Raw genomic sequence first — 23306 nt, forward strand, 5'->3', positions numbered from 1 at the left:
TCTCCTGATAAGCAGAAAAAGAGAAGTAATTTCTTCCTTAAAAAATAGGATACTTCTCACTAGTTATAGGGAGCTATTTACCACCATCCAAAACCAAATGGTGCATAGGAAACACTGTATTTCTTTGTGCTTCTTCATGAGAAATAAAATTGTCATTCAGATTCAGATGCAGAACAGTTCTGTGGATGAAAACATGTGTCTCTTATTCCACATTTAAATGTCATTTGCTTCAACTCCAAACAGTTGCTGAAGTAATCAGTGCATCCTGTCAGTTTTTCTTCAATTCCTTTACTCAATTTTTGTACTTACACATTTCTCCAGTTTTCCAAGAGCCAGTAATTAGTATAAATGTTAGCGCTTTGTTTGACTGGAATGGACTTGGAAGGCCAGTGTTTCCCTGAAGCCTGAACCTGACTGCCTGAACAGCACAAAAAGGCTCTGTTAAATCCTGGCTTGAGCTAGATAAATGCCTGGCTTTTTGAAAAGAAAGTAATCCTAAACAGGTGGTGTATATTCACAACTATAGTGCAGAAATCCAGGTAAAGCCAACAAACTTACAAACTTTTTTTTTGTGAGAGATTTGCACAACTGCTTAGTTTCTTCTTTCTCTTCCTCCTCCCTCCTCTCCCCAAAAGTTCTTTCACCTCTAACACAGCACAGTTGGATAAAGGGCAAGATGCAGCAAAAGCTTAAAATGCTTTAGGAATCTGCCTCAGAGGGTGACCTGCTGCCAGGGTTAAGCCAAAGCAAAGCAACACCAGATCCCATGTCACCACTGTCAAGCCTTAAGTCCCTCTAGAAAGCTAGTTGAAAATCTCCCTGCATAGTTCTCAACCAACTCAGATGTTAACCCTCTGTTTATCTTTCAGGGTGTCTTAATACATTTTGTGTGTGGATTAACTTGTCCATCAGTGTGTCACAACTCAATTCCCTCCAAGAAGGAAAATATAATTTGCTATTTAGAGGAGATTAGCAGCAGACTAATGGGGAAGAAATGTGTTATCAGATTCTAAGAAACTTGCTAAAATGGTACTCCATCTTACAAAATACTGCTTGAGACCGCCTTGCAAAGACAACTGAAACATGGAAGCACATGTCAGACTGAGGGGCTGCTTTGCCTGTGGTTGGCTCCATTTTGCTAATGATTTCTCAATAATCAAAATTCCCTTCCACAGGACTTGAAAACAAGATGTTTGCCAGCCACCCTGGAAACCAGAGTTATGTTTATGATGCAGCTGGTTACACAGCACTTTGGAGTCTTTGTATTGCCCTGTGTATCTGCAGTACTCAACAGACACCTGCTTGGTCCTCCACAATTAATGATGATTTTTAACACCTCAGGTGCCACCAGAGCTCACCCATCCTCCTCCTCTCCCTCCTCCATTCCAATGACAGTTACTGTAGTCAAGTTCTGCTGCCAGAGAGCGGATGAGGCAAAGATCAGCCACATGGACATTACTGAAGGCTCACTGTGGGAACCATCCCTTCCAGGAGTCCAACTGGGGTGCAGAGACTTGGGGCTTTCTCCACATAACCTGCTTCAGGCTACTTAAGGTCTAGTGGTCTGCTATCAGAGACAGCTGGCCAGACACATGAAGAGTACAGCTGTATCCAGGTTAATTTATTTTGCTCCTCACCACTGCTAATTGGCATGCTTGCAGGATTACCACTGGTAAGTCACTAGGTGGTACCCAGGCTCCTGAATATCCCTGCACTATGTCCCGTAGATGGAAGCCCAGGGACCCTGTAGCTTTTTGGACAGCAAATGTTTCTGTTTATAAAGAATACAAAGAAACTAATCTCTTGAGACACGATGGAAGCTACTTCAAATTAATGCTAGTCTGTTCTGAACTCTCCAACCCGAGTTTGAACTTTTGTTGCTGACTATAATGTGAAAAAACAAACACTTGGTGCCTGAATACTTGTTGCCTACAGATGTTTCACAGCAAAATCCCAGCATCATTCCTGCCGATATGGCTGTGGCTTTCTGTAGGTTTGGTACCAGTGCTATAGGGAACACTATTTGATGAATTTTCTTAGTTTTTGTTTGGACAGGAACTATATGTTTGGAGCTGTTTGTACCTGGGTACCAGGTTTGCGTGTTGCTACCAAATCCTTCACCATTTTGACCTCGGAGACTGACACTCCTCCAACCATAAAGATGATCAGAAGAGGATGATCACCAGGGTGAGGGCGATTCACCTGGAAAATGAAGAAAAGCATTATTTGTACTCACTTCATCCAGGTCCATCCAGGATGATCAGCTCCCTAAGTGGCTAGAGGAAGACCAAAGAGGAAGCTCAGAAAGAAATATTCATGGAATGCTGTAGCAGCTGAGAGGGAAATCAATGGGGAGGATGCCCAGTTAGAACTAATTAGCTGTTTCCAGGGAAATGATGTCTCCATGGACTCCCCTGAAACCTATGGGAGTTTCTCCTGAAGTCTCAGGGTTTCTCCCTCCATTCCTTCTTCATTACTTTCCTCCCTTTCCCAGAGAGGGAGGAGAGTACTTGGGTGGATGTTTACTTTGGATACACATACACAGGAGACTTTAGGGAATGAGGGGTAAATTACTACCCAGCAGAAGCAAGGAGTCCAGCCCAAACATGCTAGAATCCCTGCCTGAGGTCAACATGGAAAGGAATTTTATGCAATGTGTTTTCACCAGTGCAGTGAATTATCTTTTACAATTCATCCAATAAAAATAAATAAGGTCCATTGAAGTATAAAATCAGTTTACAGCTTGTTTCAATTCAGAGTTTTCAATGCTTCTATGACTACCTTTAGCTCCAAGAAAATACTTGTTTAATTTTTCGTCAATTATCTTTAAAATGGCACAAATATTCCACTTCAGTTAAGACCTCATAATTAATTTTAAATGTGAAGGTGATGCTTTAATTAATTTTAAATATGTATTTTAATTTTAAATGTGAAGATGATGCTTTACATCAGTTTCCTCTTAGCCACTTCTAGAAGTTTGATAACTTTGCTGTTTCCTAGCAAACTGTTTCCTTCTTGAGAAAACACACTCCCCTGACACCACCTTGATCCAGGCTTTGGGAGGGATGTCAACACAGCCCATGCAATTGCTCGTCATATCATACTGGAACATGAAACGCTCCAAATGTTCGGTTCAGAAAAGCGACAAAATAGTTTAATTCCTTTTTAGACTCTCTGCCTCCTCTCCTTGTGTGAGCGTAGGCTTTTAACAGCATTCACTTGACAGAATGAAATTGGTGTCAGCCCATGTTTGGGCAGAGCAGGGCTCCCTTGCTTTCCCCACCACAGCAGCTTGCTTTGATCCTTGTGGCTCCAGATCCTGGGGGTACAGCTCCTCTTCTTTTCCTTATTGTGGCTTTCCTATATTTAGTCTTTCGGCACTTTTTCATCCTGCAGGTCTGTCAGGCTTTATGCCTGGTAACCTTCAGCAAGGACTCTTCCTTTTGAAGCCAGCACAGGGACATGCTCTCTCTCCAGGCTAGCTGGCTTTGATTACATGGGACTGGTTCCCTATTCAATGCTGCTCCCCAGGCAAGGAGCTCTTGAATTCCTGAGCCTTTAAAACTGGTACAACTGCCTTAGACAGATGTATTAGTGAGCTGAGTATTTGCATTCTGGGTGTTTATTCTCTTGCTCTCTGACTTTGTTGATAGCATATATATCACAATTCCAGGTCCGGAACAGGAGAGTGGTCCCAGCACCTCACCTGCCTGGATAATACCCTTGGGCACATGGTGTGATACTTGGGAATGGTGTTGTGCAGGGCCAGGAGCTGGACTCCATCATCCTTCTGGGTTCCTTCCAACTCAAAATATTCTGTGATTCTGGGATTCTATGATTCCTAAAATTTTTCCTAGCAAAAACAAACTCATAATAAACATGCATGCAGAACATTGGGCATACAAAGGACACCCAGTATAAGAATTGGAAATCATGAGCTTTCAGGGTTATGCTAAAGAGAAAATGTCTTGACAAATCATTTCCTTCAGTCAAAATAAACCTAGATCCAAACACATGGTGCCTATATAAAACTTACTATTTTTCAGAAGACTAAAGTTCAAACCACAAATTCCAGAAATGCGTATTAAAAATGCTATTCGGCATGCAAACTCTAAATTAAATTAAAACAGAAATGAAAAGGTCTTGGAATCTGTAATTTTGTTATGCTATGTGTAAGTGTTTTGAAGGAGGACAGTACTTTGGGTACAAAATATTTGGCTGTGTTAAGAATGCAAGTTTCTGCCAATTTATTTTTTTTTCTTGTTTGATAATACAACCACCCAAGACTCTCTCTTTTGAAGGAACTGGCTACATGTAGCTGAACACAATTCATTCCAATGATAGAGAAGAAGAGCTGAAATGGATTGCAACAAAAGCAATGTGTATCTTCTGGGATCCTTCTATAGTTCAGTTGATTTGGGACATTTCCACTGCCTCTGAATTTACTGTGAAATTTGAATTTTGCCAAAATTCCTGAGAGAAATTCACTTTCAATTCAAAATGCCATACATAAAAAAAAAAAAAAATCAGAGAGCTGTCTCAGACAATTAAAAAAACCCTCAAAACCATTATGTTGACATGAAAGAGTCCAAAGGAAGGGGGATGGTGCCCCCAGCCAGCAGAGTGTCCCAGTAGGACACCAGGGCCTTCTCCCCAGCTCTAAGCTCGCCATCCAGGGTGTGCTCAGGATGCTGGTGCTCAGAGGGCTCTTTGCTGGTGCATGTGTCTGTGTGGAGGAGAGAGAGAGGAGGAGGAGGTGGTAAAACAGGGTAGCAGTGGTCAGGAAAACTCTAAAACTGAAACAGGGTCAATAAAACCTTAAAACTGAAACTGGAAGGCATTAGAGGACAGGTGTTTTCTCATGGCTCATGGCAGCTCACAAAACACAGTTTTTTTTCTGAGTAAAGTCAGCAAAAACAACAGTTATTGTTCTGTAACTCACCCAACAAAAAAAAGCAGCACTGATGATTCTGGTATTTGTGACCAACCAGAAACCAATTAATTTAGCTCAATAACTGGAAAAAGGAAAACATGTCAATCAGCAGAAACTAGGCTGCTATGTAGGGCAGTGGGTATCAATGATAGCAAGCTCAGATGATCACAAAACATGTCATCTAGAGCAGTAGTCAAAACAGGAGTCCTTGAAGCAAGGAGGTTTTTTTTCCCTTCCCCATCCCTTAGCTTCAAAACAAACATATCTGCCAGACAAACAACTTCTGGATGAGAGATGTCTTTAAAAGTCTGTCCTGAACTAACACACCTGAGGCAATCACCAAAGTGTTTTTATGTGAGTTGGCATTTGTATTCAGGCATTGAGAAAGAAACAAAAATAAGGAAGCTCACAGAATAATTACTGTGCTGATGGTGTGATTGTGTCAGAAATACAGGCTGGTCAGACACTCATTCATGCAACAATTGAGCACATGCCAGCAAGCCAGGCTACAAACTAAGGGAGCAAGCATGGACACATATTTGTGAAGTATATGATGATGCCTATGAAATGTTTACCCTACACAAAGTTCACTTGCTCATTTCTTAAATATTCCTTATAGTAGGATATTTGTCTTACCAGGAAAGATGCACTTACAGGTACATATTGCCATAATTACCTGTGTCTCTCTCTCTTTCACACACACACCCATCCACCCATCCCTTCTAAAAGGACAGATTAGTCCTCAAACTAGTTAAAGGTGTCAATGTCTCCATCTAACCATTTAGGCCTTCTGAAGTCCTTATATTCTTATTTTTTCCATTTAAAGAATAACCTATATTTGTGCTTAAAAATTCTGCAATAAATACAATTAAATCAATAGCATTGTGAAAATTACTGGTAAATGAAACCAATAATTAAAAAATTACTTGGTTGTAACAGCCTGGTTACTTTGTTTGATAGTGGAATGTGTTTTAAACTATTATTATTGGAGTGTTGGCATAAATTTTTCAGTTCTGACATAAGAATGGAGATATATTGGGTCACTTTTTCTATATATATCTTCTGTTGTCTTAGGGCTTTATTATTAGCTTTGAAGAACTGAGAATTTCAATTTAGGAACCTAACTGAATGTATCTTGGAAATCTATTTCAACTGTGGAAACAGATTCCTGAGAACAAGCACTGGATTTTAGGCTTACTTGATTATGTGCTCAATACTAGCTTTATTTGAAACAACAGAAAAATAACGTGTTTATTCTGATACTGGGTTCTAGAATAGCACCAACACAACAGTCAAAACTACTTTTGTCACCTGACTTTAAATGCAGGTCTAGCAGGAATTTTCACAAAGGAAAAAATAAAATTCTATTACCATAGAATCACAGAATCAAATTGGAAGGAGCCTTGTATCTCATCTAGTTCACTTCCCTGCCCAAAGCATGGCCAACTTCAAAATTATATCAAGTTGCTCAGGGCTTTGTTTGGCCAACATTTGAATATCTCAGAGAGGGAGAATTCTCTGGATTTAATCACTCTTCCTGTTAGAATTTTTTTCCTTTATTCAACTGGAATTTCCCTTGCTGCAACCTGTGTCCACTGCCTCACACAGTTTGCTGATGTCTCTTCTATGTGGAGGGGTGGTGGTGGTAAAATTAAAGGAAAAACACTGGGCACAATATTGAAATGTACTTTACTCATAACCATACTACTGATATGGTTTGTGTGAATTCAGGGTTGTTTTCAATGGAGAATTCACGATGTGCAGTAAAACAAGGCTGAATATACAACATGCTGGCTACTCCACACTTCAACTCTGTAAATATTTAGCAGACACTTAGCATGAGCTAATTTGTAAGGCAGAGTAAATTCTTGTAGAATGACTGTCTTAAAACATGCTAAGAGGATCCACAAAGAAATTTCTAACTTACAGGCTTCCTTCCTTCCCCTATGGTACAAGTTGCACCATACCAAATTATAGACAAGGTATTGAATTTGGAGCTCCTCCTTCATCCCCTGTGAGACCAGATTGTTCATACTTACTTCTCTCCTATCTCAAAGCTGCTGAGTGTCCTTAAAGTACTTTGATGAGGTGCCATGTGGAATGCCTTTTGGAATGCCAGGTAGGTAACAGGAACTGACACTCACTTATCAATTTGTTTGTTGGGTGTCTCTGAAGAGCTCTAAAAGCCATGTGAGTCAGGACTTCCCTTTAGCAAAGCCACATTGTCTCTTCCTAGATATATCATACTTATTTTGGTGTCCACCATGACCCTTATTTAGATGTTCAGTCTGCTCCATTCCTCTTGTTTAGCTCAGCAGGTGCTATCTGTCTGCACTGTACCTGAAATGTGATGCCTTAAGCTATTCCCAGCTCCCCTTCAAGAATTTAACTCCCCTTACCTTATCCCCTTAAATTCTGCTGAGCAGTGTAATAAAGTCAGCTACTGCTGCATGATGCTCTGACCTCAGGAAAATCTTACAGATGAGCTTGGGAAGGCTGGTTTACCTTCATGAACATGCTGAATCCAGTTTTAAGGAGATCAGTGAGGCCTGATGAAATGTGCTCAATATCAACAGGATCGGGCCGATCGGGATTGCAGACCTCTTCCACCACCTGTTTCAGCAGAGGTTTGTAAGAAGCCTGCACAAAGAGAAAATGCATTGTGAGCAAACCTGTTTAGACTCAGTGCAACCATGATTCGAAATATTTTATTTCTGTTAAAGGTTACAGAAATAATTATCCCACAAATGAAAGCATTCAGAGAGGTTGTGACCTTGACTTCAGATGGTGTGCACCAGCACATAGAGTGAAAAGGAAGAAAAGGGGGATTTTACTTTCTCTAGAATCTTTTTGGAGGTAATACAGAAATGGATAACCATACAGATGGTGCACAGAGACACTGTTGCCCATTGTGCACCCAGATCTCATTCCCTTTCTAGTGCTTTTATAAACACCTAAACAGGGACTTTTTTTTAATTGACCACTCCTACCTTATTCCAAGTGTCATGTCCCCACGGATGTCTGGATACCAGCAGGGAAGGGAAGAGACCAACCTGCCTGTTTGTCCCTCATGGGAGAGCACAGCTAAGGAGTCTCTGTTAGTCCTTTAGCTTCTATGGCCATGGCATTCCACATAATACTTCCACCTGTGGAAGACTTCTGAACAACAGGCCAAAAAACCTCACCACTACCATGAATGTCAGAGCTTCTGAGAAGTTAGGGGCTAGGAGAAGTGGAAAATGTAAAGGTACAAATGATCAACATGCTGGAAGGTCTACTGCAAAAGGATCAACCTTGTATCCTCTTCAGGATCCATAAACCCTCTCTGAAAATGAAGTAGTAGCTCAATAATCTCCACATTCCAATACCAAGGTTTAAACCACTCTGACATGCGGAAAAAAATTTAAGATAAAACTTTTAGGAACCAATGGAAAGATGTTTAATGAAAATTCAAGCTTGATTTACAGATGGAGCTTTGTTTTACTGCTTTGAACTTTGCCCAAACTGCAACACAACCATGATCATTTCAGAAAGTGCAACCATCTTAGAAAATGAGCAGCTTTAAAATTAGCAGACTTATTTGGTTTTGGGACTACCCCAGATATATATCATGCCTTAGATTACTTAGGGAAATCAAGTGCAACATCATTAATTTTGCAAAGATGGTATCTACAAGAGACATATTGCAAGTAAACAGTAAAAATTGATGGAAAATAAAACACAAACCACTTGGCTTGAAACTAAAATTTTCTGGAGTCATTAAAGAAATGTTTTTCATCCAACACTTTAGAATGAGAAACAAAGCTTACAGTTTTTTTAATACAATGCTGTCAACAAAGATTTATGCAACTCATCTAGTTCTTCTCACAACATGTGCATAATTTTTAGTTGAGCCAACAAAGCAAATTACAGCAGACACGAGCTGCGGGATCTTCTAGAACATGTCAAGATTTCTGTCAAATCTAGTCACGCAATAAACAACTGTTTGAAAATACACATGTAGGCATGAAGTCCTATTTATAAAAATCTGTTTAATATCTTCATAGATGAGGAACAGAAAAACATTAGGAATTAAATATTTTTGGAGCAGAGATCAAATCACAGTTTAACAGAGAGGCTTACTCCACAAAATTAAAGGAAAAACATCATCTGACTGAAATGAAAAATATCATTCAGACAAAACTCTCTACTCAAAAGACATCAAAAATTAGCTATGATTTTGCATGTCTGAATTTTCAGAACCAAAACTCAGTGCCCTTCAAAACAACCCAGTCAGACTACACAGATACTAAAATACAGATAGTACAATCCCCTACCTTTTTTAAGTATAATGGTTTCAAATATTAAAAAAATATCTTTTATGACTTGAAATTAATCTACTATATTTGTAGGGGTTTTTTTCCCATACAACTCCCAAAACCTGCACTGGTTTCTTTCTCATATAATGAAACTTGGATCAACTTTAAATTTTGGCAGGCACAGATTTGTTTAAAATAGCTGTTAAAAATCTCAATAGCTATGGGACACACATCATATGAGATTATAAAGGGGAGAAGAGAGAGAAACAGAGACAAAGAGTGAGAATGAGGAAAGGAGAGTGAGGCATGGAAGAAGGAATGGAGAATGGGAAGGAGGAAGGCAGAAATATACCTAGATCAAGATGAAAGGAGTTTCAATAACAGGCAAAATTCTGTTCTTGCATGGTCACTACATGAACTAATTTGACAACCTGATGAAAACATTTATCATTTTATGTAAGACATACAAACTACAATGTTACAAAAAGTCCTTCTAAGAGGCTATCCAATTCCCAGTTACTTATCCATAGAAACCTTTTTTTGAGTCTTAAGAAGAAATGGAAGCTTCCCGGCTTTTAACAAGCAAAGTGAAAAAGTATGTAGAGGCTAAACCCACTCCCATAGCACTAAGCAGGTTTGGCAATGAGTGTGGTCACAGGACAGGCACTGCTTCTTCTGAGGAGCTGAACTGACTGCACACAACCCCTGCCAGCCAAAAGAGCGGCCCATTTCCAGAGACCTGTAACTATCATGGACAGTCACATACTGCCTGCTTATTTCTACTTCTATAAACCTCCTGGACTTCCCTCAGGAGAAGGTTTGTCCTACTCAAGCAACTAGATCCCTTGCATGGTTAGATTAAGGGGATGCAAGGTGTTAACATATTCCTTGCTGTGTTCCAGCACTTATCCCTAAGCAAGCAAAGTGGATTACATCCAAAGGACATACTGATGCTAATTACACTTCCAGGAAACTTCCCTTATCTTCTCACTGCCCCTGCACTGAACTGTATTAAATGTTTAACAATTTTCCCCATTTTGGACACCAGACTGGTTCAAACTACTAGAAGACTTCAGGAACAGGTTTTCTTCATCTTAGAAATTTCCAGTGACATTTTGCAACAGTCGTGTTCTTCCAAAGCAATGCTTAATTTGAACTACATTCCTTTGCTGGTCTACAGCACCATTAGGAGTTTGGAAGGATTTTTTTATGGCTCAAGGCTAGAATCATGTTTTATGATCCCTCTCTAAATCACTAGTTTCTGCTGTAGAACTCTATTTTTAACTGGGAAAGGTCTTCAGGAGAGACAGAGAGAAGGAAAAACCACTGTCTATTAGTCCTGATGACCTAAAGCAGGATTGTAGATCATCTGTTCCTATTTCAGAAACAGAAGCTGCTTTTGTGACCTATTTACAAACAGGTTTGTTCCTCATGCTTACAGGGACAGGAGAGGAAATACAACAAGAATATAGCTGCAGTATGGGTGCAGACATCCTGCTTCACTCCGCCTTGAGCAGTCTAAGTTGAAAGCCATCTTGACCTAGCCCTGCCTTTCACAGGCATTCATGTCATTCCACAGTGCTGCAGAGCAAAGCCCAAATCTCTTTCTCAGAGCTGACATTGATATGCATATGCCTGAGCCTGGACAAAGGACTTGAGGAAATTTTTGACGGCTGGGTCAATTATAAAATCTATGCTTAAGTATCTTCTTCATGGGCAGAATGTGTATAGGATTAGCACATCCACAAATTAGTGCTGTAATTTTGAGAGCAGGCTAGAGAAATAACAAACACAGGGAAAAAGACAGCTACACTTGCCTGGTGGGTGTTGCTGCCTGGATTATGTATGGAATGGAATTGTTTCATGGGCACTCGGACCCTGGCAATATCCTGGAGGGACCGGAAGATACCGTCCATGGCATCTGTGGCTTTCTGAGATGTCAGGTTCAGCGACGAGTCACAGCCTAAAGAAATAAAGAAGCACACAGCTGAGTGAGTGAAAAATGTTCATGTGTTTTGATAATAAACAGTAGGAAAAGGTTAACTGGGAGGAAATTTTAAATTATTTTCATTGTATTATATTCTGGAAACTCGGGGGCTTTTTAGGCAGCATGTCCTCAGCATGGCACAAGTCTCTGCAGGTAAGTAAGAAGGCAAAAATTCTGGACAGCAGGCAAAGTGAAGAGTGCCTCTCTTTGTAACCTCCATCACACAGCATTTTCATGAGCACAGAGGATATTTTGCTATTCACAGGCAACAGAAGGTTTCATGCTAGCAGACCCCAAAGAAGAGCCCCCTGTTATGTGGGAAGGAGCCAGCTGTTTGCTGGTCTGCTTGGGTAACAGCCATGAAAAAGGGAACTGCTCCTGCCTGGCCAGCAGCCTGCTCACTCCAAATACATTTCCTACCTTTGTGACAAGAAAAATGGAAGAGTCTGTGCTAAATACAGCAGAAAGGTCAGACAGACTTTGGAAAGAGCTGCATTATCACAAAAAATTTCCTATCCCTCAAAGTGGCAGAGTTATTACCTCCAAAGTATTTTTCCAATGCACTTCTTCTAAGGTATAATGCTTATCTTCCTCTAAGGCTAAATTCCAATTACAGGACCACCTAAAATGTCCCTCTGGGTGGCCAGACAGGGTCTTGGAAAAAAGAATGTCTTAGTCTTGGCTCCATCCCCCTCACCATACGACCTATATTGCACATAAGCATTGAAATAAATGCTTTCTTAACTCCACTGCTGATGAGAATTAGCCAAGTGAGAGGTAAGTGGGTCACCTGATATTTTTATTGCCTTGTCAAGACAGTTCTACTCCTCTTGACATCTCTGCCTGCCTCTCTGCTTGCTTGACTCTTCATCCTCATGGCAGAAAATCCATCATGAAATAATTCTTCTTGCCACATGCTCACACTAACACACTCCCTCCTGCTTATTGCTGTTGTTCTCCAGGCATGATGCTGTAGTGGCTTCTGAGTCCATCCTCCAGTTCAGAAAACAATCCTGCACCAGCAAACTTCTATGTCTATGCAGAATACTGCTGAGAGGACAAGGTCCAGCTTGCACTGTGCTGCACCCTTGGAGCCTGGCACTGAAAACAGGCATCCAGACTGTCAAGAAGGCACCTGGATTTTGGGGTAGAAGATCCCTGAACAAACTTTCTCTGCAACTGACAAAGGACAAAATCCTTACGTACTTAAAAAAATCAATAAATAGGTGGTAAGTTCCAAATGTACAGGGAATATTTGACAGTGAATCTGAATTACTTTCATACCTTGGTGTTCTACACAGTAAAAACTATACACAATATAAACACACACACACACACACACACACACATACATTTGTAGAGCTCTGAAACTGTTCCTAAATGATGGTGATTAGACACTGAGCTATCATTTGTCTGAATATCATTTGTTGAGGAGAGGTATGGGAGCCCTGGAGCACTGGGCTGTGCTCAGCTGTGCCTTCCAGCAAACCAGAAGTGTATTTCCTGGAGCACTGGAGCATGGAGGGGCCAATGTCCATTTCCAGTGTCCAGGTCAGAGTGCTGAGCTGGACCCAGTTTGGGATCCCAAGGTGGCACTGGAGGATGAAGATTCAGTCTGGCTGTTTATGGCTGGCCTGACAGAGGAAAGAGAGGTGTACTTTCAAATTTCTCTAAAATGTGACTTCCTTGGGACTTTCCATCAAGAGATATAATGTCTGAGGAATCACGGATATCTATTTCCAGCCTGACATCCGGTACCTCTTTTTCAAATGTAAATGTAAAAATAAGTTTTCTTAACAATTCCTTACTGTTGAAATCAAAATCTCTGAAGGCTGCTGTCTACCTGTTGCTCTAGGGTTATAGAGGGGAGCCAAGTTTCTTTCCAGCCTGGAGAAAAACAGAAGCTTGTTTTTACAAGTGGCAGGCAACTACAAATCACCTCCCATTCACACCTCCCTGCAAATGGGGCTCTGCAGCATATGGAGAGCAGAACACAGTCCCTCTTCTCTGCTCGCTTCAAGCTCCCAAGAAATCTGCCCCTTTTACAGCAGCGAAGAGGTGGAATACATTAGCTGCTGCACAGCTCATGTACTAATTAAAACAAAACTTCCTCTTACTGTTTTTTCTTGGGAAGTTAAATGCCATTTGGAGAGCATGCTGAATGGATTCTTTTGAATCCCAAGCTCTATTATACATGGGAAAAGGTGTTTAAATAAAATTTTGGGATTTCCTATTGGACTTGAAGAAACCCAGTTGGGGAGAAAAAGAAAATCACCACTAACCTGCAGAGGACTCAAGATTTTAAAGAACATAGCCTAGTTCTGCAGTGGAGAAAATTAGTCTGTTGGGAACTGCATTCAGTGCCTACCAGGATGACACTTATGGACTTTTTCATGAGACAAAGTACATCTCCTCTTAAGCAGCACATCTGCATAACCACTATTCCCACAATTAATCCATTTTCACACAAAGTTTGAAAAAAGGATATTGAATGAGTGACCCAGGAACCAAACAGGACCAGCTTTTCTACTGATTTCTGAAACTGGAAGGAAAATGCTTTAAGAAAAGGACATGGCACTGTGAACCCATAATAGAGATTCATAATTAAAGAGCAGCATGAGATCTATTATCCTCCCTCTACCTCCAAAATGTGACAAATGAGAATTCCAGACCTGAGTTTGAGGAAACCTTTCACTGTTCTTAATCTCTTTTGGTACACATAAACAAACTTGCTCTTTCTCTAAAGCAGTATGATAATTATCAACATTTTCGGAAGGACTTTGATAATTCAGAGACATCATTAGGCCCATGATTCTTACAAAGTTGAAAGTTTAGGAAAGCTGAAAGTTTACCACTCCACTCTGTTGTATTGGTATTAACATCTGCTCTCTCCACCTTAGGCTCTCTCTATAACCCTTTTACAGAAATAAAGCAATGTAAACCCTGCAAACCCTGGAACAGAGCCAGCAGAATAACCAAGCCATTTCAGAGGCACACATTGAATCATGGGCTAAAACAGCAAACTTGCACTCTGAAGGAGAGAAAATCCAGCATCAGGATTTCATTATGCAGGATTTCATTATTTTCTAGATATGCAAAGTGAATATGCTTGTCAGCAAAAGACAGAAGAACAAAAGAGATAAAGGGTTCCTTGAAGGTTAGAACGGAAAATACAGCACTATTATATTTAATAAATTTAAATCTTCTATTTTTATACTTTAGGTGATAGCATAGCAATGTGGGCCCTTCTTTCTCTAGTAGATAAATCTAAGGATCTACATATGCACATCCAGAGCCATATGTTTTACAATAGTTTTGGTATATTTGTGCATCAAGAGATCTTTTATGCCAAATAAATTACAAATGTGTACAGTGACACAGATCATTGCTGGTTTTTGCAGGGTAAAAAAAGTGTAAAACCCAAAACTAGGATGTAATTTGTATAATTCTTCTGTCACTTTTCTTCCCTATGGATTCTGCCACACATTTGAATCTTTATTCTTTCATCTGATTTGTACTGAATTGTCTGATACTCTCTGATGCATCTAAAAAGTGAAGCTGCTAAGTAAGTGTGACACTGTGGGACAAGGAAGGACAGGCCAGAACACAAGAAATCTGCCATTTCCCTATAGTTACACCAGCAGAAGGTGAAAAATTGTAATTGATTCCCTTCTAGTTTGGGGGAATTCAGAAGAAAGTAGTGTTCCACAGCCCTTGAGTGAAGAGAGTGTCCAGAAGGGGCAGACACAGTGTTGCCTGTGACAGCTTCCCTGCAGCACATCCATCCCCAGGGCTGCAGAGGCTCCTGCTCTGTGCTCACTGTGTCCTCTGCATCCCCAGCCAGAGCATGTGTGGTGATGGATGGACACTCTGTGGCCCTCCTATGCATTGTTACAACAGTTCCATATCCTTCTTATGTTTGGGATCCCAGAGCTGGATGCAGCACTCCAGAAGGGGTCCCACAAGAGCAGAGCAGAAGGGGAGAATCACCTCCTTCAAACTGCTGGCCAGCCCCTCTTGATGCAGCCCAGAATTTGGACTGCCAATGCCAGCAGGCAGAAAAGATAGGGAGCAGGAGGAAAGAACAGAATAGCAGCATATGGGAAAAACATTAGAAAAAGGTGGGGGGGAATGCACACAATATCAAAAATCAAAGCTCTGTGCTTCTATAATTTTAATTTATGATCTGATTGGCACACAGAGAGTGAAAACAATGATGTGTTTTGAGGCTGTCACCAGCACCATGCAGTGCAAGTGATGGTATGGACCTGGTGTCTATGACAGGAGGGGAGTGAGTCTGATCCACTTCCAAGGAAACCCTGGAGGGCAGCATTGTGACCAACAAAGATGCAATTTGTAGTTTTATTCTCATCACAACAAACATCTCCAATTTGAAAGAAAAGCCCAGGATAGTTTTTTTTAAGAGTAAACTAAATTTAGAATCCTATATCTCTGCTTCAGCTTTTAAATATGCATCCACACAGCACTCAGTGCTGAGCATCCAGGGATTGCACATGTATGTTTCCAAGGGCACTTGAGCACATTATCTGATCTTTATTACATAGGGACACATCCTACAAGCTCTGGAGCTCCCTGAAGAGCACTGTGCTTGGAAAGGTTGTTTTTGACATCAAGTCTTTGAACCCTCTTCTGAAAATTGCTCTTTGGTGTACAAGGAACACACAGACCATGTGGATAAGAACTTTGCTGGATCTAAAGCTGCACATGAAAAAAATCTGGCCACTAACCTGCATGATTAAATATGGATTTAAGAGCTACCTTAGGAGAGTAATTTTTTTTTTTTTTTAATTTTGGCCTTGATATCTGTCATTTGGATATTTCGATTCTACAGGAATATTTTATTGCCTTCTTCTTGCCAAAATCCAGCAGCACAACTTGTAATATCAACTTTTATGAAGCACTGCAAGCTTGGTACTGCTGGTTCTCATGTTACATGAAATTAAGCCTGTCAATTCAGTGAACAATTACAGAGAAAAACTACAGAACTTACTACAATAAATTACGTTAATTAATTGCAGGAGGAATTCAAGTTAGGCTCAGATGTGCTTTCTGAAGGAAATTAATGCAGCAAATTCATTCGGGAACCATTCAGCTGCTCCCTCAAGCTGCCTATATCTTAATTAAAGGCCACAGATGCTAATAAAGCCATGGTAAATGCTCTGTAAGTCCAGTAAGGCCTCCCCATAATGTTCTTGCAAGAATTCAGCAAAACCCCAGGTTTTACTAAACAATATAGAACTTTATGAGCATACCACCCTAGGACCCATATGATCAAAAATCCTTGCTCAGTCGTTTGCAAATTATTCTCAGATACCCTCTTTTTGTCTTCAGAGCAGTGGCTGCACTGTGGCAAGCACTGATTTCTACTCCCATCAAGGACATCCCTTCCATTCAGGTGGGGCATTTGCCAATAACTTCCAGTGATGATACAAAGTTTCACCCTCGGATCTGCTGCCTCCCACCTTGAGCACAAGGTACTCCCAGAGGAACCATGTATGTGAAGGACAAAGGACGAAGGATGAGGTTTCTGTCCAGGTAACAGCAGGTGAGGCAGTCAGGACTACCAGTCCTGGTTCTTCTGCACAGCTGCCTTGACCAGAAGTCCACACAAGCATGAGAGTCTAGATGCTTTACCCATTTGTATTCAGATGGGAATGTCTGGAAAACAAGATCTGTAAAGGCCCTTATTTTTTAAAAAATCTTTTCTTCTTTATGTTGATTCAAATGAATCCTACTTTTAAAACAGTAACAAAGTATTAGTATTATATAAGTATTTCAGTATTTTTATTTGATTTTTTCAGTACTTTTTTTCTTGGATAATGAAAATGAATACAATCAGTGTTTTTAGCGTTCACAGTCCAATCTGTTTGTGTATTCCTCAAACTGCCAAATCAGGCTTGCTGATTGGACATAATTGGTAAATGCTTCCTTCTGAAAACAATGGCCAGACCTAGAATTTGTAAAAATGCAGGAAACAGTTTTAACTAATGGATCTAAGAATGATGATAATGGAGAAGTGTCCAAGAGACATTTTCTTTCCCAGTAAGCTCTGAGCCAAACTCACAAGACTCTCAGTATCCATAAACTAGCGTAGGCACCTTTATACAATAATGTAAATATATAAAAACATAAGACCACAATTAAAACTAATTACTGTAATCTATTTATCAGCTAGTGAAATAAAACAATATTTTCAACAGCAAGAAAAAAATAATCACATTCTAATGCTATGTGTAATTATCTTTTCCAAAAGGCCTCTTCACCCAGCATACTACAGCACAGGTGAAAAGCCATCTGAAAACTGACAAAGACAGTCAGTTTTCTGGGCACCTAGGTTGCATTTAATGGGCAATATTTAATGACAGAAAAAAAGAAGAATAATTGCAATTTAGACTTAGCTACATCAGCTATTGCTACTGCCTAAATAAAAACCTAACTCCAGGCTCAGTTCAGAGCAGGTTTGCTGAGGGAGTTATGACTTACTATGGCCTGCTGAGCACAAGCTGATGAGAAGAGAAAGTCAAGTGGCACATCTCCCAGGGGCTACAGCCATTAGGAGGAAGTAGGAAGGCTTCCCTTTTTTTCTATACTACCAAGAACCTGCTAAGTCATTAGAGGGAACAATTTTCTACCTGGCAGACTGCAAAAGACCTTCTCTGGTCCTTCCATCAGTAGTGCAAGAACCATGACATACTGTGCCTCTGCAAATGTAGCCCAAAGCTGACTAGGGTGTATGAAACCATTTATGATGCTGAAAAGCAGAGAAATGTGGCTTGTGATGCTCTGCTGGAGACCTAGAGACCAGGGGCTGTACTGGGCAAGGATCAAATTAAACTTTTTTCTGTTCCTGATGCTGCTTCTCCTGAAAAAAGACATTAACACTTTGGATATTGAAGTGAAATATGGGGCTAAAACAGGGTAAAGGCAGAACAACTGTTCTTTCACCCTGTAAGTGAGGATAATTGTGTGACAACTAGTGTAACAACTTCCAGAGAAAAGCCAGGAATATTTCTGGTAAAGGACTTAATTGCATAACACAAAAAAAAAAAAAAAAAAACCAACAACCCAAACCTTTTTAACCTATAATACTGAAAGCAACAGACAAAATTTTCCACAGTGAAATCAGAAATTCTACTTTAATGGCAACCTGCCACACTGCAAGTCACACATGACCAAGGACAAAAGGACTAAGAACTGGAACACTGGAAATTTCTGCATTCACACTGCGACAGCACTTGTCCCTCACAGGAGCTGTTTTGTCCTGCCACTGTCAGTGGTACCATGCACACAAAGATCAGACCACGTTCTCCCTGGTGTCCCAGCCTTGCTGGGAGTGCCTCCAGCAAGGAGCTGAGGCTGCAGGAGAGCTGCAAAGAAGCCATGCCTGAGTCCTTCATGGGCTTCATAGGGCTGGTCACATGTGCCAGGGTTGAATCCAGGGCACAGAGTCCCTGCTCTGCAGACAGACAAGAAGTCACACTGGAACACAGCCCTCTCAATTCTTTCCATCACAGCCAAGAGAGATCATGGCAGGGAGCTTGTGTGGCTTGATCCATGCACAGCATCTACTCTGTGCTACCAGCTCAACTGTGTTGCATGCTGTGCATGAAACAGGCCCACTGGAGACAAACCCCTGTCTCTGGTACTTGATCTACTGAATAAAAGACCTAATATGCAATTACTGTGTTTCAGATGTTTCTCTAAAGAATACACAGAGAAGAACTGCCACTGTTGGTACAGATCTTCATCTATTTGTAAAGCACAACGTTGTGCATGTGGGCTTGGGATGCATGAGTCAATTTTTGAAGCTATGAATCATGAATTTAATTTTAGTATAAAAGCAACATGTATTATCTGTTACCTACCAGAGTCTGATACTAAAATGGTTTGTATTTAGGTGAAAAGGTAAATGATAACTTAGCCTACAGTATAGGTGATTATGGTATTTGGAATAAGCATTATGTCTCTGATGAGATTAGGAAAACCATGTTTTGCAGAGGCATTTGCTCTTCATGAATCTCATGGAAAAGTTTAAGCAAAACCCATGTTGCATTTGGAGTCACAAAAAAAAACAGGGGAGGTTTTTGCCTGTTTCTCTCTCTAGCTTTGGTTTAAATGGTTGTATTTTTCATCACCTGCTGTAAAACTATTTCATTTGAAATCGTGGTTGTAGTACTGTCTCAAAAGATAACTCTTCTTGTTTTGGGAATATGTCACATGTGATTGAGGATAACATCCTATAAAAAGTACCTTCACAGACTTTTTTAGTTTTATTTAAGTATAAATTATTTAAAAGTCCTCCTATGCTCATAACCCATTGAAACTGCACTGCCCTTTGCAATGCAAACAGCTCAGTCCAAACATTTCAGTCTATGGATGAACAAGAAAAGGCAACCAAGTAAAAGGCCTGGGAGAACAAGAATAAAGAAATAAGAAATGCAAGTTAGAAAGAAAGAACTGCATGAATTAGCCCACTTTCCGTTAATTTTTAACTTGAAACTACTTTATACAAGATACAAGACAGGCAGCATGAAGCACACTTTGGATTAAAAGCAAAATGAAAGAAGTGAGACTGTGGAAAGGATCTGAAGAGAAGGAACCCTGCTATGGTAAGATGAACCAATGCAGTGCTATTTTTTCCCAAAGAATGAACAACACAACCATGTGCCAAGCCACCCCTTCCTCTGAGTACACGAGGGTTGAAGTTGCCCTAAGACACAGCAGATCCCCAACTATGAATAACACAAAATTATACAATCAATGCTCATTTTATTCTTCTTCTTGTCTGTTAATTAGAAACCACACTGTAGTGCAGATGGCAAGTATCAGTCAATGAAGAAAAAATTATCAGCAGTACAAATCTCAAGTGCATGTAGGAGTATTCTGGACTATTAAGTGAAATGAACTCATATTCATAAAACAGATAATTCATAATATGTGCAATAGATTAAAAAAAGATGCTGGCAGAGGTCTCAATTTAACAGAAAATGTAAACACACATTCAACTTAGAAGGTGTGACAGGATGAAGTTAGGACAGTGGTTAAATGCCTTGTTGATTTACTTTCTGTTTTTAATTCAGAATTAATTGTGCTATTTTAATTGACAAACAATTGAATGGCTTGTGGAGTTGGTCTAAAGTGTTTCTTAAGCATAGAAGAAACAGCATTTTTTGTCTTTAAAACAAATTGAAAATGTGTGTATTAGTGAAACACAGCTTTTAACAGAGGTTTGAAGAAACAAGTAACTGACAGAAAATGCCTGAGATCTGTAGTCATTTCCATTTAGTATAAATTGTTAATGTTTTCAGGAAGAAGAAATAATGAAAAACACTAGTCATCTTGTAGTCAAGTTTCAACACCTGCTTATTTATTGTTGCCAAAAAAAAAGGATAACTTGATTTATGTTCCAAGTATGTGGCAGAAGCACAGGGATTTTTTGCTTTGAATTGTGCCTGCCTAAAAATGAAAGAAGACTTGCAATTTCAGAATTAACTGGGGTTTTTTTGGTTGTTGATGTTGTTTAGGAGACAAAGACATTACTAAGTGCAAACAACCAGTCAAGTCTGATGGTCTGACAGCAGAAGTTTAATCATGAGGCTGGTTTGTGGCAGCTGAATGCTGTTTGCTGTCCTGGGACTGGGCAGGTGCAGGGTGCTCACACAATGAAAACTATCTAGCCACAATAGAAATATTAATATATAATATATCTAAGCTAATAGGTACTCAAATGATCAGTAGACATAGATTCGCTTCCATGGATATGTAATGAAGCCTATGGAGGAGAGGAGACTCCTTAGGCTCCTGCCATAACCATGCTTCATTTCAGATAAGGAAAATACTAATTCTGATTTGATGAGTTTCCATGGAAGCACACTTCATTTCCTGTGCCACTGCTGCTTGATGGACATTTTACAGTTATTCCTCCTTCTTCCTCCTGTTATAAGGAGATCCCCCCCCCAGAAACACAGAGGGAGATACAGAGGACATGCACAGTAGAGCAGCTGAGCTCAGTGCTGCCACCAGAGCAGCCTCCTAGTGCATCATTTCCCCTCTCCCCACAGCCATGGGGCTGGGCAGCGGCCAATGGCACCTCGGGAATGAGTCACACCCGAGTAAGAAAGTGTTTACATTTTCAAGCAATGAAAAATACTACATGAGGAATCTTGCCCATACTCTTGATTACTATGGGGGTTTTTTTGTCAGATAAGAAGGGCTGCTTACTGCAGATTCTGTGCCACCTTACAGCCTTGGCCAACATCACGGCGATGTTCTAGATCACTTTAGTTAAGTTTTTACCAACCTCAGATGTAAAATTCTGACAGCCTCCATTATCTGTAATGGATGTAATAATATCTTATTTTCCTCATATTTGTGACACACCTTACATTTTTTTAAACAGATTTTTATTTTTACACCAAAGTGTTAGAAGTTAAGCTATTTTATATGGTATCTGAAAAAGACACTGTTTCCTTGCACAGGTATTTTGTCTCTTCACTGGGCCAGAACAGCCCCAATAACTGGACAAAACCTGAGAGCAGAGCCTGGAAATCATTACACAGTGATCTTTATGCTGGAGGGAGATGGCAGAAGACAGCACCATGCTCAAGCTCCTTGGTTGAGCTCAGTCTCTGCTGCAATACAGCAACACACCATTTTCAGCTCCCAGGAAAAACACTGACTCACAAGGATGTCACCTCATCCAAACCTACCAGGTTTGCCCATTGCAAGACTGGAATGCTGCATTTTCTGGGCACAGTGGTTCTGCATCCAGTTCCTGAGCTGAAGGGACCCACCCCAGATGTCACCAAGCAGAGCACACAGCAAGGAAAGATTGCTCTGAATTAGGTATAATATCATATTTGAGCTGCTGCTGCAATGTCCCAGTCTTGAATTGTTCTGTCACAGCTCACTGTAACTCTCTGCACTCCCAATCAGAAATTCAATTAGGCCATTCGTTGCTCTTGCAGAACAGCATTAGCACTTTTATGTTGATTCTTTGCCATTAAAAAATATGCTAAAGTGGGATTAATCTCTAAGAATTAGCCATCTTAAAAACAGAAACCTGGTCCATCCTCATTATCCCATCCCACAAAATCTCCTGGAAAGGCCAACATGTTAGCACTGAGTAGAGCTGGACTTTCTAGTTTCACCTGCTGACATCAAACTCTGTGAAATAATTCCCACTTTCAACTAAAGGGCCAAATCATTGACATGGAATAAGCTAGAGCAGTACAAATCTGAGATAAGAAAAAAGAAAAAGTATTAATCTGTAGACTAAAAGCACTATGACAAGCATAAAGAGGCATGTGTTGTTCATCTCAAACACAGCTATTAATAGATGCCACCGTCAGCCCCCAGCACATTCAAAGTCAGAAACGCTTACTCTGCAGATATAAATAAACTGTCCTACTTTCTGCTTCCACCAGCACTACAGAAAGGAAGAAGGACAGAGATACTAGCTAGAATATACCTTTTCCTGCAAATGATAAGTGGAATACGACCCATTCGTGAGGAGTCTTTAATATGTATAATGCTTGCTTAATTTATTTGAGCTTTATTATATGGCCTTTTTCAAAGCTTCTCCAGAGTGTTGATCATAAAATTCAGGGTCTGGCCTTCACAAAGATTACCTCAACAAACTCTTGTAGACAAAGGGAAACAAGTGACAGCAGAATGAAGCAGAAAAGCAGTAGGATACAAAACTCCGATACACAGAGCCAAAATGGACATAGGTTGGCTTAAAAATCTGAGCATGTTTTTGCAGAGATAGCTAGAAAAACATATTTGCAGTCGTAAGTTGAGCAAATTTGATATGAGTCACAGCGGCTGTAAACATGCAACCCCCACAGAGCTGTTTGCAAATTGTTTCTCTCCATATATCCACTTGGTTCAATTGAAGGCTGAATAACTGAGTAACTGCACAACACCAAATATAGCACATGAATGTAAGGGAAGAGGAAAAGTTATACAGGAACCAACAGTCGAGTCACTTGCCTTTCAAACAGGCACAAAGTTCAATCAGACTTTGAAAAGAAAAACTAAGTGTGAAAAAGGAATGAGGAAGTGG

General features: G+C 40.2%; 1 protein-coding gene across 1 annotated transcript in view; it reads right to left on the minus strand.

Annotated features, from left to right (window-relative positions):
* Positions 1-23306, minus strand: part of SCFD2 (sec1 family domain containing 2) — a 185977-nt gene that overhangs the window by 3594 nt on the left and 159077 nt on the right. The window contains exons 6-8 of the mRNA XM_059471305.1: positions 11049-11194; positions 7439-7573; positions 2083-2202 (exon numbers count right to left, since the gene is read on the minus strand). Of these exons, the coding sequence (XP_059327288.1) occupies positions 2083-2202; positions 7439-7573; positions 11049-11194 (401 nt within the window). The remainder of the gene's footprint in view (positions 1-2082; positions 2203-7438; positions 7574-11048; positions 11195-23306) is intronic.

This window comes from Ammospiza nelsoni, chromosome 4 (assembly GCF_027579445.1).
Source record: "Ammospiza nelsoni isolate bAmmNel1 chromosome 4, bAmmNel1.pri, whole genome shotgun sequence".
NCBI lineage: Eukaryota > Metazoa > Chordata > Aves > Passeriformes > Passerellidae > Ammospiza > Ammospiza nelsoni.